Source organism: Podarcis bocagei (assembly GCF_964188305.1).
Source record: "Podarcis bocagei genome assembly, chromosome: 13".
Taxonomy (NCBI): Eukaryota; Metazoa; Chordata; class Lepidosauria; order Squamata; family Lacertidae; genus Podarcis; species Podarcis bocagei.
In genome coordinates this window covers 3,581,994-3,603,148 of record NC_138138.1, presented here as the reverse complement: position 1 = coordinate 3,603,148, position 21,155 = coordinate 3,581,994, and the positions used below count along the sequence as shown (strand labels likewise).

General features: G+C 47.6%; 1 protein-coding gene and 1 long non-coding RNA gene across 6 annotated transcripts in view; one reads left to right on the top strand and one right to left on the bottom strand.

The window, feature by feature from the left end:
* Positions 1-334: 334 nt before the first annotated feature.
* LOC308572513 lies at positions 335-2,073 on the bottom strand. Its single transcript, XR_014001791.1, has 2 exons — positions 1,978-2,073; positions 335-1,027 (listed from the first exon to the last, which is right to left on the bottom strand). It is a non-coding gene; the product is annotated as an uncharacterized lncRNA (long non-coding RNA).
* A 431-nt stretch (positions 2,074-2,504) lies between these two features.
* Positions 2,505-21,155, top strand: part of EPB41L4B (erythrocyte membrane protein band 4.1 like 4B) — a 146,423-nt gene continuing 127,772 nt past the window's right edge. For all 5 annotated transcript variants that reach the window (XM_081168514.1, XM_081168511.1, XM_081168510.1 and 2 more), the window contains exon 1: positions 2,505-2,756. In XM_081168514.1, the coding sequence (XP_081024640.1) occupies positions 2,520-2,756 (237 nt within the window). In that variant the 5' untranslated portion in view covers positions 2,505-2,519. The remainder of the gene's footprint in view (positions 2,757-21,155) is intronic.

The window sequence follows — 21,155 nt, the reverse complement described above, 5'->3', positions numbered from 1 at the left end:
AGTCTGCAGCTATAGCAAAATCATATATTCCCAGCCTGGTTGTTGCAAGGAAAGAGAGGCAAAGCACACAGAAGGGCTGTAATATTTTCTTTATTTAAAATATATCTAGGCTGCCTTCTCCCGCTGCCGTTGCGCGATTTCTGTTCTCATCCTGAAGCAAAGTTCTTAACCCGAGGTACTATTTCTGGGTTAGCGGAGTCTGTAACCTGAAGCGTCTGTAACCTGAAGCGTCTGTAACCCGAGGTACCACTGTATATTCTTCCCAAGGTGGCGTGGGCGATCATAAATGAGAACCTTTTGAGGATCAGGTTTTTGGTTTGTTTTTTTACAGAACTATTCTGCCAGTTGTTGATGTACCAGCCTCCCCCTTCCCTATGAATTGCACAACCCTTTAACTCTTTCTGTACTTGGGATTTTTTCAGCGTTGCAAAATGCACACCATCGTGAAAGGCAGGTTGTATGTGGAGGGGAGACATTGCAAGGATCTCCGGTGGGTGATGGGAACATATAGAGGGGGATGTGTAAAGGTGCCTTCTCACTGCCAGGCCCGCCAGGGCAGAGAGCAAGGTCTGCTCTCTTCATAACAGTGCAGACCTTGACTTTTCTCCATTGGAGTGATGGCAACCTTTCATTTCTCTGGAAGGGCTGCAATTCATGGACATGAGTGGAGTCTGAGTTAAACTGCTCCTTGCGGCTTGTGCTAGTCACTTGGACTCCTACTTGCTCCTACACACAGCCCTGGATAGAGAGAAACTTGGCAACTTGCAGTGCTCACTGACAGAGACAGGAAAGTGAGACAACTGGCCCTTATCTGTGTTGTGCTTTGCTGCTTTGATCCATGACAGACCATAGAAGACACTGTGTTAAGATGGATGCCTTCTGTGCTGAAGAGCTCAACACTTGAGCCATTTACTGTTTTCTTTCCTGGGCAGGGCAAATCTTCTTTGTTCACACATGCATCTCAGCATGCCTGGTCCTGCAAGAAGGAGCTCCATCTGGGTTTGGCTCTGCTCCAGGACACCAACACCTAAAGAAAGGGCACCATTAATGAACAACAGTATCATTACTTTATGGCTTTTTATGTATTGTGGTATTTGATGTATTTTGCTGTTGCTTTATTTTATAATTTAAGTAACGGTTACTGCAATTGTTGAGAGTGAATTTCTGTCTAATATTTGCTGATAGGTTGACATTATTTTCTTGTATACTATTATATTCTAATGGGTTATTAAATATTACTTTATTTGATACTGTTGTTTATTTTAAGTCATATATTTATCTTGACATTTTTATTGGATCATTATAAGATGTGTGACCTTTGCTGTATATTGTTGTTTCTTCAGCTTGTAAACTGCCTTGTATATAGCAAAATAGAAAAGGCGGTATGCAAATTAAAAAAATGAAATGAAAATGAAACAATTCAGGGTGCAGCCTCAGTGTGTTCTGTGTTTTGCACTCCCTTCCACTGGCCTCACCCTAAGCTCTGGATGGGGGGGGGCTGCCGGGGCCCCAGGATCTGCCTGTGTGCTTCCCATTGGCATCTGGTTGACTCCTGGGAGAACAGACTGCTAGTTGCCTTGATCCAGCAGGGCTCTTGTCATAGTAATCCTAGAATGGTAGAGTTGGAAGGGACCCCAAGGGTCATCTAGCCCAACCCCCTGCAATGCAGGAATCTCCACTAGATCGTGGATGGAATGGCGGCGGTTCCTACGAAATAAAAGCACAAAATACATTGATGTTCAACAGTGAAAGGGGCTTCTTTGGGAAGTTGTGGGCTCTCCTCAATAGCTGAGATTTCTGCATGGCAGGGGGCTGGGCTGGATGACCCTTGGGGTCCCCTTCCCACCTCTGACAAAGAAAACAAGAGCACAGACTGGAAAAGAAGCCAACCATTCCCATCATAAGAGTTGCTCAGGCCGAGATCCAAGCGTGCGTTGCCAGGCCCTTCCTGTCGGCTTGGCCTTGCCCAGAACTTACTCGGAAGTAAGTGTTCAAGGTCCGCCGGCTTCTTCGGAGCAAGAGACGCGCTCTCCGCCGTTCGCCTGCCTCGGCGCGGGCCAGAGAGGGCGCCCCCGGCCCGCCGAAGGGCCTGGCCGGCTTTCCGGGGAGGAGCGAGGCATCTCGGCCGCTGTTCCGACCCCTCTTCCTCCGCCCAGGTAAGGCCAGGTGGAGCAGGTGGCCAGCCGGGCGCAGGTAGAGCCGCAGGCGCCCTTTCCGCGAGGCGGCCCCGGAGGAGGAGAGGGACGCGGCCCCCTTTGGCCGAGCCAGAGCGACGGCGCCGCCGCCACAGGTCGCCGCCGCCCGTCGCCTTTGTGCAGCCGCCGCCGCCGCCGTCTGCGGCAGGAAGGGAGGCGGCGGCACACGGGGACCCCGCCCAGCGGCGGCGGCGGAGAGCCCTCCGCTGCTTGCCTGCCTGGCTTCCCGGCGGGCGGCGGCGGAGCTCCGTCCGCGCAGGAGCGCCGGCGCGGGGCCGCTAGGAGCCGGAGTGCCGCTCGCGTCCCCCGGAGCGAAGGCGCGCCATGCTGCGGTTCCTGCGCAGGACCTTCGGCCGGCGGTCGATGCAGCGCTACGGGCGAGCGGCCGGCGAAGGAGACGAGCGCGACGGGGCGCCCCGGGCGGCCTCGGCCGGAGCCCCGCTGGCCGCGCCCGGCGCCCCGGCGCCTCCGCACATCCAGGCGGCCGCGACGGGCGGCCGAGCGGCGCTGCAGTGCCGGGTGCAGCTGCTCGACGGCACCGAGGTCAGCGTGGAGCTCCCGGTGAGTGGGGCGAGGGAAGGCGGGCTGGGGCTGCGGGACCTCGGGGGATCCTGGGCAGCAGGGAGTCTCCAGCCATCCCCCCCCCCGTGTCACGGTCCCTCCCCAGGCTTGCCTTCCTTCCGCCACGTGAAATTGCAGTGTCTTTAAAACATGGCACCGGTTGCCTTCCTTTGCTTTTTTGTACCCCCGTGTATGCATTCAGACGTGCGGCTGGCGCCTTTCCGTACCATTTGCGCGCCGGAAAAGCGTTCTCTTGCCGAGCGCCTTGGTCCCGGGCGCGCGTCGCTGGCTGCCAGCGGCCTCCTCCTCCTCCTCCCGCCCCGGCGAGGCTTGCAAGCACGAGGGGGGCGCGCCTGGGACCGACGGCTCCGCCCCTCGCCCTCCGACTCCCCGGAGGCGTCTCGATCCCTGTTGCTCCCACCCCGCGGCGTGTTTCCAGTTGCGCAGCCCCCCTCCGGTGGGGCCCGTTTCCAGGCCCCTTAGCCGACGGCGCGGGCCCGCCCCGGCTCCACTCGTGTGAACAGCCGCCCGCAGCTGCATTTTGCAAACTCCCCCCCCCCCCAGGAGGGGAGCAGAGCCACCTGTAGCCGTCGCTGGCGGGGGGGGGGGGGGGACAAACCTGTGTCGCTGCCTTGGGCGTGGCGAAGGGAGGCGGGCGGGGTAGCTGCCCCCCAATCAAGTAAAAACAAAAATACATAGCAAACTGAGGTCCCCCCCCCACAAAAGGCCTGCCCCTCCTTGTCTGCGCCCAAGGGAGCTGGTGCCTGTATGTTTTTTCCTTGCCTTGCCTGAGGCAGGTGGGACCTGAGAGACCGGCCTTCTTCCTTTTTCATCTTTGACTTGACAGGCGCATTTCGTTGCCCACTTGGCCCTAATGAATTCCTGGCACTGGTGAAATTCTGCTACAAGTTGTGGCCATGACCCTCTTCCCCTGGCAGGGGCATAGCCACACTTTATATGTGGGGGGGGGGCAGAACCTCAGTTAAGTGTTTTTATTGATTTACTTGATTTAATGGGGGGAGCTGCACCCCCCTCCTCCCTTGGCTCCTCCCCTGTCCCCAGGGAAGAGAGTTTTCTGACCCTTGGATCAAGAGCCTTTTGAGTTTTCACAAGACCAGTTCGGCCTGTCCCTGGTTACGCCACCTGGGATTGGGCTGCCTCTAAGCAGAGGATTGCCCTTTCCAGGGCGGGATCCAGTTCTTAACTGTCTGCAGCTGCATTAGTTGGATTCGCTTCAAGGCACCACACTGCCCTCTCTATAGAAAGCATCCTTCTTGGGGATGAGTGTCAGGTGGGGGTCAGACAAGCCCCCTCCCCATATCCAAAATTGTTGCTTCTGCTTCCTGCAGGTGTTCCCCTCACTCACTGTGTTTATGCTTCTTGGGTTCCTTGTGAAATTGCCTTTACAATGTGTTGAATTTCTAAAGTGTTGGATACTGTATTGTTTTTAAAGAAACATGAGCAACTGTAGCTTTGAAAGTATGGAATTCATCCACAGAAATTGGCCGGATAAGCTCCTGTTTCCTCTCAGTAAAAATAAAATGCAAATCAGATATGATTTTAAAACAATATGGAAAGTAAGCAAGGTGAAACTTCTTTTAAACCCCCAAATCATCAGAATTCCATATGAATTTGTGTAGAGTCCGATTGTGTATTTTACTAATAATGACCTTGGAGTAAATATATCGTGTGTGTGTTTAAGGTGGTTTGGACAGTGCTCAAATGCACCAGATTACCAGTGTAATAGGTACTGTATTAGTCTTGCATGAAAATGCACTCCAGAAATCATGTGAGAGATCTGTGTGTTTAATCTCCACACAGCAGGTCACTTATTTGTGTATCAGAACAAGCAGGTGACCTGTTGTATGGAGATTTTAACACAAAGATCTCTCATGATTTCTGGTGTGTCTGTATATCCAGAAATTGTGAGACTTCTGTGTTAAATATCAGTACCTTGAAAGCACATGCGATGCTAGTTCTGCTGCATATAGTATTTCTGCTCTGATCAGAGTATTTGTGCTTAGATTCCTAGGCTGGTTATTTTAACTAGGTCTGCCATGATTAGTTCTGATACTCAGGAGGCAATATGTTCTTCTAAAGCAGGGCAAATGGTCCCAAAGGAATGATTATGGGGCAGAGGGCCCAGAAATAGTTTACTAGAGGGAATGCAAAACAGATGTATGGTTACACACCCTCCAACGTTTCTCTGATGAAAGTAGGGATGTCCTATTCCATAATAATAATTTCCCCTATCCACTTTGTCCCCCCCTTTTTTTTACTCAGTTTATAACACAACTAAACAACACAAGCAGAAAAAAACAAACAATACAAACAAATTCTTATCCTTATTTTTTCTAAACATTGTTAGGTGGGCTTCGCCAATCCCCTATCCACTTTGGGCAGCTTATCTCCTTAGCTCGGAGATAACTCCATACTCTCCAACATTTCTCCGATGAAAATAGGGTCATTCTGGGATCAAATCACAAATCAAATCATACATATCACTGTGTTTCTCTACTTCAACGGACATTGTAAGAACTGAGCCTTTCCAAAATGTTGTCTGCAAAGCACTCTAGATTTTTATTTTTAGTTAAAGGACAGTGGTGAATACCTTTTTTTTAAAAAAAAAAGTTCAAAGCTCTATTTCATTGTTGCTCTTTTTAACCAACACAAAACTCAGAACTCTTCAGAACTCCAGGCAACATCACAAGCATGTAATGCTGTAAGGCCAGTGAGACCTGTTGGAGGACACAATCAAGTGCCAGGAAGGAAAGCCAGTGGGATGCTGCAAAGTGTTTTTTAAAAATGTGCAGGCAAGAAAACACACTCCTCAGCCGCCTCTTTATTGTTTTTGAGTAAGAAAGAGTAAGTGACAAGTCCATGCCCCCACTCCAGATCATGGAAGAAAGTGAATCCCACTTACTTCTGCTGCAGCCCCACCCAGACCTATTTGTCTGCAGTTTGGCAGGCGTAATCCACTCTAGAGCCAATGCAAGAAAGGGGGGGCAGACAAAAGGCCCCTTTCCCTGCCATGGATGGACCTTAGGGAAAGGGGGGGAGGGTGCAGGGGTTCCCTGGCTGTCCAAGAGACATGAGAGATGAGGGCCCTGGGTTCTGGAAGAATTGAGTTTAAGGGCATGAGGGGAAGGCCAGAGCGAGCGAGAAAGGACAGCCAGAGCCATTGCACATGAACCAGGAACTTCAGAGATTTGGGAGGTTGAAGTTCATTGACTGATCTTTGAAATAAGCAGGCATCCTTGGCTTCAGGCCTTTGTTTTTAGATGAATTGCTCAAAATATCCATTGATTTTATTTTTGCCCACTTTCTTGCATTTCATTTTACTGTGCAGCTATTTTTTAAAAATTAAAAACCCTATTATTTCCCTCTTCTCTGAAGTGCATAACCTCAAAAGGCTACTAGAAATTGTGCTTGCCTTTTAATGTAAAGGCAGTTTCCTCATCAGGCTTTTCAAGTCTTGATCTCCTAATGCTTTCATGCTCTCTTCCTCTGCTTTTAAGTCTTTACAGTGCACTTTCTCAAAAGGGCTCTCTCTTCTTTCTAAATGGAGTGATGCACTCTCTAGCCTCTTGAAGCTAGAACTCCTCAGGGTCTTCCACGCTGAACGACACAGATTCTGACACGAATGTCTGTTCATCTGTTGCTGTGGAGCGATTGCCTATGGCGAGGAGGGTGTAAATGTAGCCATTAGTTCCCGTTGACCTGATCCCATGTGATTCACTATGAACTGTTTTAGAGAGTAGTGAGAAGTGAGAGGAGCGCTTGGAACACAATCCTTCTCTCTGCCTCAGTGTCTGGGCCAGCTAAAAGCTTGCCGCTCTCTATCTCTCAAATTAAAACTGCAAATCTGCCCCTTCCTCTAGCTATGAGAGAGACCCGCAAACTCTGATGAGTATTGCACTCCAAGTCTGAAAAAATATTCAGGGAACTTGTTGAATCATCTTACTCCCAAACCCACAATTGTTTCCCTTAGTTTCAGGAGGAAAGCCTTTGTGACATCAGCAGTAATGACAACACTTCCCACCTTCAGCTCAAGAGAAATGTTCATACCTAGCAACTAACACAGCAGAAGCAGGAGGAGGGAGGAATTTTTGGTGTCTGCCTGTTAATTCTGTGAAGGGATTCCTCCCCCCCAGCGCAAAAAAAAAATATCTAATGTAGCTACTGCACTGGACTAAAGCTGAATGCAGCAGAAAGTAAGTAAGGAAGTGAAGGTGTGAGAAGGCAACTGATGATAAAGGCAGGATTCAGAATTGTAGAGTTGGGAGGGGTCCTACCCCCAGCATTGCAGGAACCAGGAATCTTTGAGGGACAGAATAAAGGTGGGTCAGTGGCAGCTGCGCCTCGGATGTCGTCCCCAATGCACTGCATCCTCACAGCATTTGAGGAGCTTCATGTGAATCTTTTGATGAAGAGCAGCTAACCACAAAGAAATCCTATTTTTAAAAAGTCATATAGACTGGCACTACACAAGCTCGCTTTTCTGCTTCATTGTTATGATTTCTTTATATAGCTATGTCCACATATTCTTAAAACCCACATTTCTGTTAATGAATTAATTATATAGTATGATTTTTGAAATGCATCCAAACACCATCTTGCTATTTTGCTACTGAAAGAGCAGTTAGACAGTGGAACAGTCTCCCTGGAGGTTGTGGACTTTTCTTCACTGGAGGTGCTTTAGTTGAGATTCCTGCCTTGCAGAGGATTGGACTAGATGATCCTTGGGGTCCCTTCCAACGCTACAATTCTATGATTCTAATTCATAATTGTGCCCAGCCCTGAGCTTGCACTATTCAGAGGTGTACTGCCTCCAAATACAGAAATTTCATTTAGGTGTCATAATAATAGCTATTGATGCACTCCTTTTCCATGAGCTTCCTTTAATTCTTTTTAAAACCCATCTGACAATGTCTTCTTTCTTTTTTTAGAACAATTAGTGTAAGTCTGAAATAATTTCATTTTAAACAAGTGTTAGGAATGGCTCATCACTGGCAGTTAATACTTGAGTGTAGCTCATGAATGAAAATGCTGGCTCTCATCTTCATACTGCTTCTCTATTCTAGACTGGTCCTGGAAAACATGGTAATAATGCCTAGAACTTCAGTACACCATCCTGTAATCCTTGCACTAACTCTATAAGAAGTGGTCAGTCAGTGTCCTCTGGAACCTGGTGGGTCTACTGAGAGGTCATGGTGGAGTGGTGGCCAACTTTGGGTTTTCTCCCCATCTTCCTCCCTTGCATAGATACTTAAGTGGACATTTAAGCATTGCTGTTTTACAAATAGCACCAGGGTGGATTTGATTTAAATCAAATTGATTTAAATCACAGTTCAAATCGCTAGTCAGTAAGACTTGATTTAAATCATATATTTTTTACAGAAAGACTCATTCTTTCTGGTATAATCTTAATATTTACAACCAGATGGTTTCATTTTTTGGAACAACAAATTTTCATAGTAGTTTTTACAATTACTGTATATCAAAAATTACTGATTTGGTTATACTATTAGAAATACATAGACAGATAATTATGAAATTGTTGTGAGGTTTAGTAAGTTAACTGTTTATAGGGGCTATATTTCCCAGCAGCTCTGACTTTGGAGAGGCTGGTCTTTCTTTTTCTAGAGGGGAGAGTGGGGAGGAGGAAAGATAAAGTTGGGAGACCTAGGCTTGCAGAAAGAGCAGGCCGAGGAGAAACAGGCTGGTGGAAAGCTGGAAAAGGGGAAGCGAGGACTGGAGCGGAGAACTTCAGGGATTCCTGCTGCAGGACTGAAGTTCCCGGTAGAGACTTTATTGTTTGGAGAATGTCAGGTGAGCCCTGGGAAGAAGGGCCTGGAAGCAGTGAACTCTTCTTAGTTGACCTGCAAGCACTTCAAGGACTTCCAGATCCCAGTTATCCACACCCCCCCTTTGGATTTGCTTCTGCATTCAGGTGCCTGTTCTGTACAGTTGGGTGTGAGTGCAGTTGTTGGAACCCAGTGGGATTGGGAAGAGGTTGCCAGCCCTGAAGAGCCTTCAGCACTTGCCTCAAATCTGAGGCGCACACAAAGCATCCCTGCTGCCAGAATTGCATTTCTGCTGGGAGAAAAGTTGTCTTCTTTTCCACCTCTTTTGGTACTCTCCCTGTCCTCCTCTTTGCAAAGAAACAGTGGACATTTGAACATTGGCATTTTATACTTAGCAGTTTGAGCTGTTTGCAGATGTAGAAACAGCTCTGAGCATGCTCAGAACAGCCCGTGGGTCTACCCGAAAAGTAGACTAGTTCTTGTTAGATGCATTATCTGGATTGAAATAGTGACAACAGTGAGGAGGGGAAATTACACAGCCAGGACAAATAGCTAGTACGTCTGGTAAGATAAAAATTGGGTTTGGTGCTTAGAGACAGATGGGCAGATCATGACCCCTGGTCTGGGAGTAGTTTTGGACTGAGATTAACTGAGTGGTGCAGAGAGCTCATTAGCCATAGAATGGGAGATTGACAGAAAAGTACCCCGGGCACACTCTACCTTGAAATCAATTGTGGAATGAGGTGTGGGACAGGAAAGAGTGTGGCTTGGAGATTTGAGGACTTAAAAAAAAAATCTGGGCATTTCACTTGGTAAGGTGAGCCCTGGTTGTCCCAAGGAATCAGCTTCCACCTTGTTAGGTAAGAATTATGATTTGAAATTTGCTAGGTGCATTTTTTCACCTGACTCTTGGCCCTTGTGACTGAGTGAAGATGCCTGGGCACTAGGATGGCACCTGATGTCTCCGCCATCTGGAGGTGCCTGCCTGGGGATTATTGGATCGTGACTATTTTCAAACACTAGCAACACATCCTGTAGAATTCTGCTGTGATATTTTATCTGCACAATCAGAAGGAATCACAGCACCAAAAAGTCGTATTGAAAAATATGACTTTTGAGCCATCTGGCCCCAAAATGGCAACTAGGCATTCTGTTTTGGCGACTGTAACCCTGGTTTAAGGAGCCATTTGGCACCTAGCTTATATATCTGAGTTTCTAACACTGATTACAGGGTTATGTGTGGATTGAGGGCTTCAAAGAGGGTTTGCTTCAAGTTACTTAGTGAGTTCAAAGACGAGGTGAAATTTGAACCAGGTTCTCAGGATACTCTTTATTGGAGCAGCTATAGTGTTGAGGGTAGCAAGCTTTTCTTTCAGTGGCTCTGAAATGCCCATTACCACATAATACTTCTTTTCTGTAGAGCTCTGTGCACCTTATCAAACTTTTGAGTATACCAAATCAATTTGGTCTAGTGGAAACTCTCGCATGAACAAAATTGGACTGTGTCTGACAGTAGAATTAAATGCTTCATCTCCTTGAGTACCTGAGCTGCCAAAGGGAAAGTTTTGAATGTGTGTGTTGCCTTTCACCCTCATTATTGAGCTGGAACTGAATAGTTTGAAAGGCCTGGCGGGAGAAGCTCCTGGCAGGCCACAGTGCGTGCCTTGAGGGCTGCATTTGACATGTAGGTCACAAGCTGTGCTAATCCACCCTAAAGCTAATTTTAAAAATAAGGCTGGGGCTTTCCCCTCCTCAAACAACGTTATCCACCAAATCTACAAAAAATAACGCTTCACCATTTTTCACAGTTGCGGTCAATTAGGCAAATATGTTACTTAGAAAATATGCTTATTCCTATGATGTTTGGATTGCATGAAGTGAGCAAAGTGGTTCTCCATTAAGGCTGGTAACCCACTGGATCCATTTGCTGCTTTGGCGAAGAGGCCTTTCTCCTTTCAGGCCTGGGAAGCTGCTGCCTTTACCAGATTAGACTGTTTGTCCATCTTGCCGAGTGATGTAAACTCTGACTGAATTCCTCTTCAGGCTCTCAGATAGAAGTTCCCCCCCAACATCTGTACTTTGTGTTGTTGTTGTTGTTGTTGTTGTTGTTGTTGTTGTTGTTGCTGTTGTTGTTTTGTCACCCTGCCTATCTGGCTGGGTTTCCTCAACACTATGGGTGGCTTGCAGTGCATATAAAAACATAGTAAAACGATGAATGTTAGAATGATGCAGGATATAAAGATAATATGGCATTAGTGACACAGCTGAAAGGAGTATGAAAATAATTGATTTATAAGAACAAAGGCGAAATTTGAATAATATTATGTCAAGCTTAAATATTTGATAACAAAGGGAAAAATTGGAGACATAATAGCTGAAACGTATAATTTAAAATAAGTTTTGAGAGAAGGTGAAGCATTGCTGAATAAGATTTTGTAAATGGGAACACAGAAAAGGGAGATGTGAGGGAGTCAGAAAAGAGGGTTATGGAAACTTTATTCATGAAATTGAACTATTTTTCATGTCTTTTTAATGATTTTTTGTCCTTTGTCTTTTTTTGTATATCTTTTATCGTATCTTTTTTCTTTCTTTTTTTCTTTACTGATTGACGGTGATGGTGTTTTCTCTTTTTTGGGTTGTGTATGTGAATGGTGTTTTATTGTTTAAATCCTTAATAAATATTTTATAAAAAAATTTAAAAACATAGTAAAACGTTGCACATTAATAACTTCCCGATACAGGGTTGCCTTCAAATGTCTTCTAAAAGTTGTGTAGTTCTTTATTCCTCGACATCTGATGGGAGGGCATTGCAAAGAAGGGTGCCACTGCCGAGAAGGCCCTCTGCTTGGTTCCCTGTAACTTCACTTCTCCCAGTGAGGGAACCGCCAGAAGACCCTCAGAGCTGGACCTCAGTGTCTGGGCTGAGCGATGGGGGTATATACTGGGCCAAGGCCATTGAGGGCTTTAAAGGTCAGTACCAACACATTGAATTGTGCTCAGAAATGTACTGGGAGCCAGTGAAGATCCTTTAGGACTGGTATTATAAGGTCCCGGTGGCTGCTCCCAGTCACCAGTCTAGCTGCTGCATTCTGGATTAGTTGTGGTTTCCGGGTCACCTTCAAAGGTAGCCCCACGTAGAGCGCATTGCAGTAGTCCAAGCGGGAGATAACCAGAGCATGCACCACTCTGGCCAGACAGTCCGTGGGCAGGTAGAGTCTCAGTCTGAGTAGCAGATGTAGCTGGTAGACAGCTGCCCTGGACACAGAATTGACCTGCGCCTCCATGGTCAGCTGTGAGTCCAGAATGACTCCCAGGCTGTGCACTTGGTCCTTCAGGGGCACAGGTACCCCATTCAGGACCAGGGAATCCTCCACACCTGCCCCCCCAAAACAATACTTCTGTCTTGTCAGGATTCAGTCTCAGTCTGTTAGCTGCCAACCGCCTCCAGACACTCACACAAGACATTCACCGCCTTCACTGGTTCCGATTTGAAAGAGAGGTAGAGCTGGGTATCATCTGCATATTGATGGACACCCAGCCCAAACCCCCTGATGATCTCTCCCAGAGGCTTCATATAGATGTTAAAAAGCCTGGGGGAGAGGACAGAACCCTGAGGCACCCCACAAGTGAGAGCCCAGGGGTCTGAACACTCATCCCCCCCACCACTTTCTGGACACGGTCCAGGAGGAAGGAGCGGAACCACTGTTTCATGTAGATGATGAACTTTTCAGTCCAGGGTAGTAGTTTATTTTAAACTCATTTGCCCTACTCCTTATAGCACCAGAGAATTTAATTTAAATTCTGTTGCTCTTTGGCTGCAGTCCTGACACTGCCTGCCTGCTTTTAAGCATACCAATAGCCTGCAAATTGCAACATTAGGTTAGCATTAGACTAGCTTCATGGACCTTCTAGAGTGTACTGTCAGGTTTAAATAAGTAAAGGACCCTTTTATTGTTCAGATTTCATGATACTGCTTCTCTCGTCTCAGAACAGCAAAGTTCATTTCAGAGAACGACTGCTTTTTTAAATCATAATGGCATTTCACTAGACTCTGGATAGTTTTATGTTGTAATGGGAAGATGACATCATAATGAAACATTGTTCATGTCGGAACCTTGAATCAACATTTTCAAGGAGTTAAAATCAAGGCTGTACCATCAGTTAAAGACATTTAGGTTGGTCATTTTACCATTTAATCAATTAGTTTGTTTAAATTTACATATGCATATTCATACCTCACTACTGTATAGACCTGCTTCTTAGATTTTGGAGGAAGTGCAAAGCTAACAGTAATGTTAAATCTCACCATTTGCAATAAATGATGTAGAATGCTTCCTTTTTTAATTCCCTATTACAGTAGCATCAGCACCAAAGTAGCTTCAAAAATAAAAAATGCATTTTACTGCAGCCGTACTAATTAAAATTTTGCCTCCTAACCAAATTAGTTAGTTTGCAGCTTTAGTTCTTTAAAAACCCATTCAGTACAATTTCCAGTGCTACATATGTATAAGTGCGTTCAACATGTTGGAAGTATTTTCTGTAACATGTTTACAAACCATGAACTTTGCCCTCAGAGTTCAGTGAACCTTTTGCATTTCAGATATGAATAAACGTTGCAATTGCTTCCTCTTAAAATTAAAAAAAAGATATGCTAAAATAAGGCAAGACAGCTTTCCGGGAGTCAGCGAAACTCAGGAGGCACTGTCAGGCTGCAGAAACTTGCTCATCTGTCATGGTTTTTGTTGCTATTTGCAGTGTGTGGAATGTTTGCATGATTCAGGAAGTTGCCCTTCAGCTTCCAGGACTTAGGTGTGCAAATAGAAAGCAAGTTACTTTCATTTTCTCTCCCTCAGGGTGTTGACAGGCGGCCTTTGTAAGAGGGCTATTGGAGGTGTGTGAAAGTTGGCAAAGTTGGCTGAATTTTCAGGATCTTGTCCACAAACGTTTATCCTTATTTTTGCCATACTTGTTCCTTCCTCTGTTTTCATCCTAAAAGGCTTCTGCTGAGTATGTTAAAATCCTTAGGAGGTGCTTTGTAAGCAGGATCTTATTTTGCACCTTTTAAATTTGGTGACAGGTGCTTCCTAGTTTTTTGCTGCCCTAATTTTTTATGTGTGAAGTGAGTCCTTTAGAATTTGCTAAATATATAATGCAGTTTACTGAATACAAGCATGGGATGTAAGTGCTCTGCCACTGAAACACAGTTTGGGACCTGAAAACTTGCTAACTATTTTGCAATTACTTTGGTTGATTCTAATACATAGTTTGTCCAACTATGGATCATGGTATTTTCCTATGGACAACTTTCTTAGTTTTTATATATTTGGTCAGTACCTGTTTTCATTTACTATCTCATAATTAGCTGACTTTGGCTGAGTGTTTTCACTGAGGCGCCAACTGCATGGGGATGATTGCTTGCTTTGGCAGTCAGAGTGAAGAAAAAGGGGTGTTTCTGCCCCAAAAGTGTTCTGTTACTTGCAGGAACATTATTAGCTGACTAACCTCAGGGCTTGCAAGGTGAAGAAACTGCCTCGGGTGGCAGGATCCACAGGAGCAGCAGATCCAGCTTCCAAGGAATGCATTGGCTGTTGCTGCTGCCACTGCCCTGAGAAAAGCAGGGGCCTGGGGCACACTCCTCGGAGGAAGGGGCCTCCACAGCCCTGCCAATGCTGCTTCTGTTCTGGGTGAATAGGAGGCGCTGCTGGTCTCCTCCCACCCCCAGGAAGCAAGTGGCAGGCCGGACTGCTCTCTGGGGTCTGCTGGGTTCTGCACCCCCCTCCCAGCGTGATGCAGAGCAGATCCTTCCGCCCAACAGCCTTTGATCCCCATTTCAACCATCAGGTTAGGTTGGTTTCATTCCTGCCTTGTTCCCGATGTAGATCTCCATTCCCCGCTTCTTCCCTGACGGGTGTTGGTGCCATTTTGTGGCTTGCCTCAGGTGCCAAAATGTCTCTCCCTTACTAACAAGGTTATCTTAAGCTTATAGTTGTGGCAAGAAACAAAATTCTGACGCTGGACTCCATTCCCTTTTAAGAGGGGGTGTAAAGTAAAGGTAAAGGTACCCCTGCCCGAACGGGCCAGTCTTGACAGACTCTGGGGTTTGTGCGCCCATCTCACATCTATTGGCCGGGGGCCAGCGCTGTCCGGAGACACTTCCGGGTCACGTGGCCAGCGTGACAAAGCTGCATCTGGCGAGCCAGCGCAGCACACGGAACGCCGTTTACCTTCCCGCTGGTAAGCGGTACCTATTTATCTACTTGCACCCGGGGGTGCTTTCGAACTGCTAGGTTGGCAGGCGCTGGGACCGAGCAGCGGGAGCGCACCCCGCCGCGGGGATTCGAACCGCCGACCTTTCGATCGGCAAGCCCTAGGCGCTGAGGCTTTAACCCACAGCGCCACCCGCGTCCCTAGGGGTGTATGGCGGCCTTATAACAATACTTCTCTGTGGAACCCTTAACAAGAAGGCAGCGCAACAGGAGCTGCCTAGAGAGAGTCCAGTGTGGAATTCAGTGTTGCCTCTTCTGGTTTGAAATGAGATTACAGATTTTTATTGCATGTGTTGCTTAGCCAACCAGTGCCAGGATGTTTTGGGTTAATTCGCAGCGCTGCCTTGTTACCAATGACCGCTATTAACTATTTTGCTTTCATATAATTATTAATATCTGTAGTTCTCAAATTCTTGGGTGAGAATCAGACAAAGTTTTGTTATTTGTAACAAAGCCACTTGGTATAAGATTAAGTAAAAAACAAGGTATCTCATTCTCTGATCAATATTCTTAAGGGATAATGCTTGTTATAATGGAGTTGGCATTTGAGCCATATGTTTGTGTTGTTTTTTTAACTGGTCAGTTTTAATGCTATCAGATCCAGGCAGGTAAGAAAGCAACATATAAATGAACAACTTCCAAGGGGAAAGTTAGCATTTTTTCCTTTTCCTGTTTCTTACTGGAATTCATGTAATGTTAAGTCACTCCACAATGAGCATATATGCTGTAGGCTACCAGAAGGAAGGCTGTGGGCTCTTGGCTCCTTCCTGGTCCTGCTGCTGCTGTGCACGGCCACAGTTTGGCTTAGCATATTGTCTAAGCTCAGCCTCATGGTTTAGCTTTCTTCCAGACAAACCACAAGGTGTCACCAAGGTTTGTCCTGTGGTTTGTTTGGGGGACAGCACAGCACAAGGCTGGGCTCAGATGACACATTAAGCTAAACAGCAGCTGAGTTCAGTGCAGTGCTGCAGCAAGAGAGCCAGAGAGGAGGAAATTTCCTCTCTGGAAACCCATTCATTTGCATTGACTAAGCCGTCATTTGGCTTAGCTTTAATCGTTACCTAATATTTTGATGGTGTATTTTCATGTAGCATACGGACTCAGTTTACTATTTTTTTGGCAAGATTTTGACAGTGTATATCTTATTTTTAATGGCTTTGCTGCACATGACTCATGCAACAAGGTGATCTAAATAATTGTATATTCACACTGAAGGCTTTTACTGTGTGTGTTTTGGAATGTAATACGGAAACTATACTTTGACTTCAACTCCTTTCTGTATGGAACCTTGCCCAAGGTTAGAGGATGACGTTCTCCAGCCCTGTGCACGGATGAAATAATATTTTGAATCAATAGACTAGTAATCCCTTGCAGATGATGTAGTTACTAACCCATGGCATATCATTGTTTTCTTAGAAAGAACAGAACAGTCACTCTACCACTTAAGACGTAGGTCATTGTTATGCTTCTTTTCCATCTTTTCAAGGGACCTCCAGCTTCTGCCAAATTAATGTTCTCTCTGTCAGTGCTGCCAAGACTCTTGAAGAGCTTCTGTTGTCCAACAATAGGAACAATTGGGGGTTGGAGAAGGCTTTCTAGGGGGAACCAGCCATCCCTTCTGGATCTGGTGAGAGGGGTGCATGCCCTCAGGGGTGCCCCTTGGATTCCACTGCCCAAGGCAGGTGCCTCAGTCGGCCTTAGGGCTTGTGGATGACCAGAAGGAGACTCAGGGCTCTTTGGCCAGGCTCCACTAGAGGCGGGAGAGCTCCTGTCCCCAACGGAGCCAGCCCTGAGCAGCAAAGACCTTGGGGCTCCTTGGCCAGACTCCCTCCGCGTTCGCTGATGTGGGGGGTGGGCGAGCTACCTTGTCCACTCGCCTCCCACTCCCCGATGACGGACCAGGCGGCAGTTTCCAAGCACACAGAGCCTGACAGGCTCTGTGCATTTGACTGCCTTAGCCTTCGCCTGTGTGGGTGTGCTGCCTCTTTCCTGGGGAGGGGGGTTCATTCACCCCAGGAGGAAAGATGCAGCCCACCCTCCTGGGCAAAGGCGCCTTGTAGAGAGGGGCTGCTGGAGGCTGCTAGTGAGCGCTAGACCACCTGGCTGCCTTCTACCGAGAGGGTGGGCTCCAAGCAAGGCTGCAACCCCAATCCCACTCCTACTCATGTGCAAGCAGGAGTGGGTTTGGGGCTCTCTCAGCTGGGAAGGGGGACTAGTTTAATGAAGCCGCTGGCTTGTCGGAGCCGGTGGAGGGTCGGGGGCTCTGAAAAACTGTTTGTTTCTCCCTCTGCCTGTCAGGAACTGGGCAGAGGAGGAATGTTGGAGACTGCCTCCTCAGGAGGAGGAAGAGGAAGGCAGTTTAGATTACACTCAGCACTGGTGCTGGCCTGGGACAAGGCACCGCTGGGCATCCTTCCCTTGCCCTGACAGGATGCGGCAAGCAGGGCAGAGGGCGCCCGAAAGGGCGACGAGGGGCAGCTTTGAATTCTCAGGCGGTGTGAGCAGGGTGGGGGAGTGGGGCTGTTTTACCCTTGCCCTGGCAGTTACAACCGCCTGCAAAGTTTGCAAACTGGAACACTTACCTCTGGGTTTGCGGCGTTTGGGTTCCAAGTTGTTTGACGATTAAGCTGTTCGAGGACCAAGGTACCTGTACCACTGTAATGGGAGAGGAGGAGCAGGCAGAGTCGGAGCAGCATCTGGCTGACATGTTGTCACTAGAAAGCATTCCAGACCCTCCATCTCCCAGAACCTGGTGAGTCTTAAAAGTAGGAGAGCAAAGAGCTCAAAGACAAGGCAGCATCTGTAGAGGAGATGATGAGAATGACGAATGAGGAAGTGGGAGAGACGGGGGTGGAGATTCACTCGGGGCAACGCCACTATCCAAGAAGCTGGGTTCTATAACCTCTCTGTAAAGATTGAAATAAAAAAGAACTGTAAGAAACTTTGCCTTGTCTTTCTACTTTCCTGGGGAACCAGCCGGGAGCTGCTGATAGCATCCTGACACAGCCAGGGCAGAGTGTGATATACCGCTGGTGAAACCGTCTCTGCTTGAGTCCCTCTGCCTCCAGCTCCTGGCTAGTTTGTTTGTCCTTCGGTGCGCTGGGCGCTAGAGACAGAGGGACTCAAGCAGGGATTGTTTCACCAGAGATATACCGCTGAGTGAAGCTGCCATCGCAGTCTCCCCCCATACTGGTTCTGGGAAATACCGTATTTTTCGCTCTATAGGACGCACCGGACAATAGGACGCACCTTGTTTTAGAGGGGGGAAAACAAGGGAAAAAAAATTCTCCCCCTCTCTGCCCAGCACCCCTTCAGCAAAGCGGCAGGAGGCGCTGCGCAGAGAGGGGGAGAATTTCCCCCCTCTTGTTTTCCCCCTCTAAAACAAGGTGCCGTTTAAGGTGCGTTCAGTCGCCTTCAGGCGGCTACCTTGGAAGCCTGGAGAGTGAAAGGGGTTGGTGCCCACCGACCCCTCTCGCTCTCCAGGCTTCAGGTTCCTTTCGACCTGCTCTTTGGGGCTGGCAGGGGAAAGCCCACCACCCAAAGAGCAGGTCGGGGAGCGGGGAAAGGCGCGCAGCGGAGAGGCTCCTGCCATAGCCCCCCACGCGCTCTCCAGGCTGGAGAGGTGACACGCAGCTATAGAGGCTCCTGCCGTAGTCGCGCGTCACCTCTCCAGCTGGGAGAGGGTCGCGGGGGGCTGCTTTAGCCGCGCGCACGCTCTCCCGGCTGGAGAGGTGGTGCGCGGCTAAAGAGACTTCTGCCATAGTCACGCGTCACCTCTCCAGCTGGGAGAGGGTCACGGGGGGCTGCTTTAGCCGTGCGCGCGCTCTCCCGGCTGGAGAGGTGACGCGCGGCTATAGAGGCTCCTGCCAAAACCGCCCGTCACCTCTCCAGCCGGGAGAGGGTCTCGGGGGGCTTGTTTAGCTAAAGAAGCCCCCTGCGACCCTCTCCCGGCTGGAGAAGTGGTGTGCGGCTAAAGAGGCTCCTGCCATAGCCGTGCGCCACCTCTCCAGCCGGGAGAGGGTCACGGGGCTATGGCTTCTTTGCTCCATAGGACGCACACACATTTCCCCTTCATTTTTGAAGGGGAAAAAGTGTGTCCTATAGAGCGAAAAATACGGTATATTGCCCTGGCCCAGTTGTAGCATCATTCCACATCTTTGTATTTTTGTGGCAGGCTATACAGTGGTATCTCGGGTTACATACACTTCAGGTTACAGAGGCTTCAGGTCACAGACTCCACTAACCCAGAAATAGTGCTTCAGGTTAAGAACTTTGCTTCAGGATGAGAACAGAAATCGTGCTCCGGCGTTGCGGCGGCAGGAGGAGGCCCCATTAGCTAAAGTGGTGCTTCAGGTTAAGAAGAGTTTCAGGTTAAGAATGGACCTCTGGAACGAATTAAGTTCTTAACCCGAGGTACCGCTGTATAAAGTTTCTACTTTTTAGTCCTGTGAACTTGAGCAAATTATTTGTGGTCCACTCTGCTTATTGCGATGTTTTTGATCCCTGAGTTTGCCACCCCTGGCTGGCACAATTGTTTGGGAGGCAAGCAGTTACCACATAGATGATGCTGCTGGCGGTGATATGTTTTTTGCCTAATTTTGAGGCATTGCAGCAAGAAAGGGTGTGTGGCCACTGGGCTCTGAGCTGCAGATTACAAATACTGTTACCAGCTTTCTCCAACTCCTCCAGTTATATGCAGTGTTTGTTTGCTTTTTACTTACCGTATTTTTCGCCCCATAAGACGCACTTTTCCCCCTCCAAAAATGAAGGGGAAATCGGGGTGCGTCTTATGGGGCGAATGCCTGCAAGCCTCGCGCGCCCGGCAGGAGGTCCGACCGGGTGCGCGAGGCTTGGGGCGGCAGCCTGTCGCCCAAAGCACGGGGAGCCCTCTGGAGGGCTCCCCCTGCTTCGGGCGAGTGTCTGCAAGCCTCGCGCACCCGGCAGGAGGTCCCACCGGGTGCGCGAGGCTTGGGGCGGCAGCGGACTGCTTGCGCACACCGAGAAGCTTGGGGCCAGCTGAGCTCAGCCCGCCCCAAGCTTCTCGGTGCGCGCAAGCAGTCCGCTGCCGCCCCAAGCCTTGCGCACCCGGCGGGACCTCCTGCCGGGTGCGGGAGGCTTGGGGCGGCAGCGGACTGCTTGCCGGCACGCAGAAGCTTGGGGCGCGCTGACCTCAGCTTGCCCCAAGCTTCTGGATTAGCGCAGCGCACCTGGGGGGGAAATAAATTTTTTTTCCTTTATTTCCCCCCCTAAAATCTAGGTGCGTCTTATGGGCCGGTGCGTCTTATGGGGCGAAAAATACGGTATTTATATATACATTTCTGTCATACCCTTTTAGTGGCTGTGCATCACTCAAGGCAGCTTATGACAACTTAAAATCACATAAGAAGCATAAGGATCAGGCCGGTAACCCATCTAGTCGAGCATCTTGCCATAACACTCGCCAGCCTGTTGGAAGCCAGTGCACAAAACCCAAGTGCAAGAATGCTCTGTTCTCCTGCAGTTTCCAGAAACTGGGACTGAGAAGCATTTCTGCCTCCAGCCATAGATATAAATTCACCTAGAAATAATTAAAATAAAATAATGAAATACACTGCCCCCCCCAAAATAATTAATTGGGTTTCTTCACCATTATGTCACTTGAAAAATGACTTGTGGCATATACTGTACATAACCTTGGCTATTTGTTTATCCAGTCCTTGCGCTTATGTTCAGTGTTTGTGCCAAGATAAATAAAGATTCTTTCATTCTATACTCTGCATTTTGCTGTCAGAAGTTAGTATAACACTGATTTGTATGTTGAGCAGTGAAGTGGAGATAGTAGCTTTGAATGTAACAAAAATATTTAACAGCAATGAATTTTGTGGGGGTTTGTAAGTACATGAATATTTTCCCTACCAACCCCCCCCCCCAAAAAAAAACCACTGTATGTTTTATAACATTTTTCCTGTGAAGAAAAGGCATGTTATCTCCGCAGACACAAATTCACACGTTTGAGAACTGCAAAAACAAGTATCTGTGATAATATCTTCTCATTAGAAAAACTGCCCCAAATAATCTTACAGAAACCTCTGGAAGAGCATGACATTGTGAATGGATTAATGGAATTCATTTACCAAAAAATCTAAACATTGCATATAAAGCCTCATGCTACATAATTAAAAACAAATCCTAATTTCCTGATGAATAGACTTTGGACTATAATGTAACTGAAATGGAAAACTATCTTTAGAAAGATTTTTCCTCCAAAAGCATTTTCTTTTTTAAAAAAATCTGATTTAAATTTAAAAAAAAACATTTAAAAATATATATATATATTTAAAAAGCAT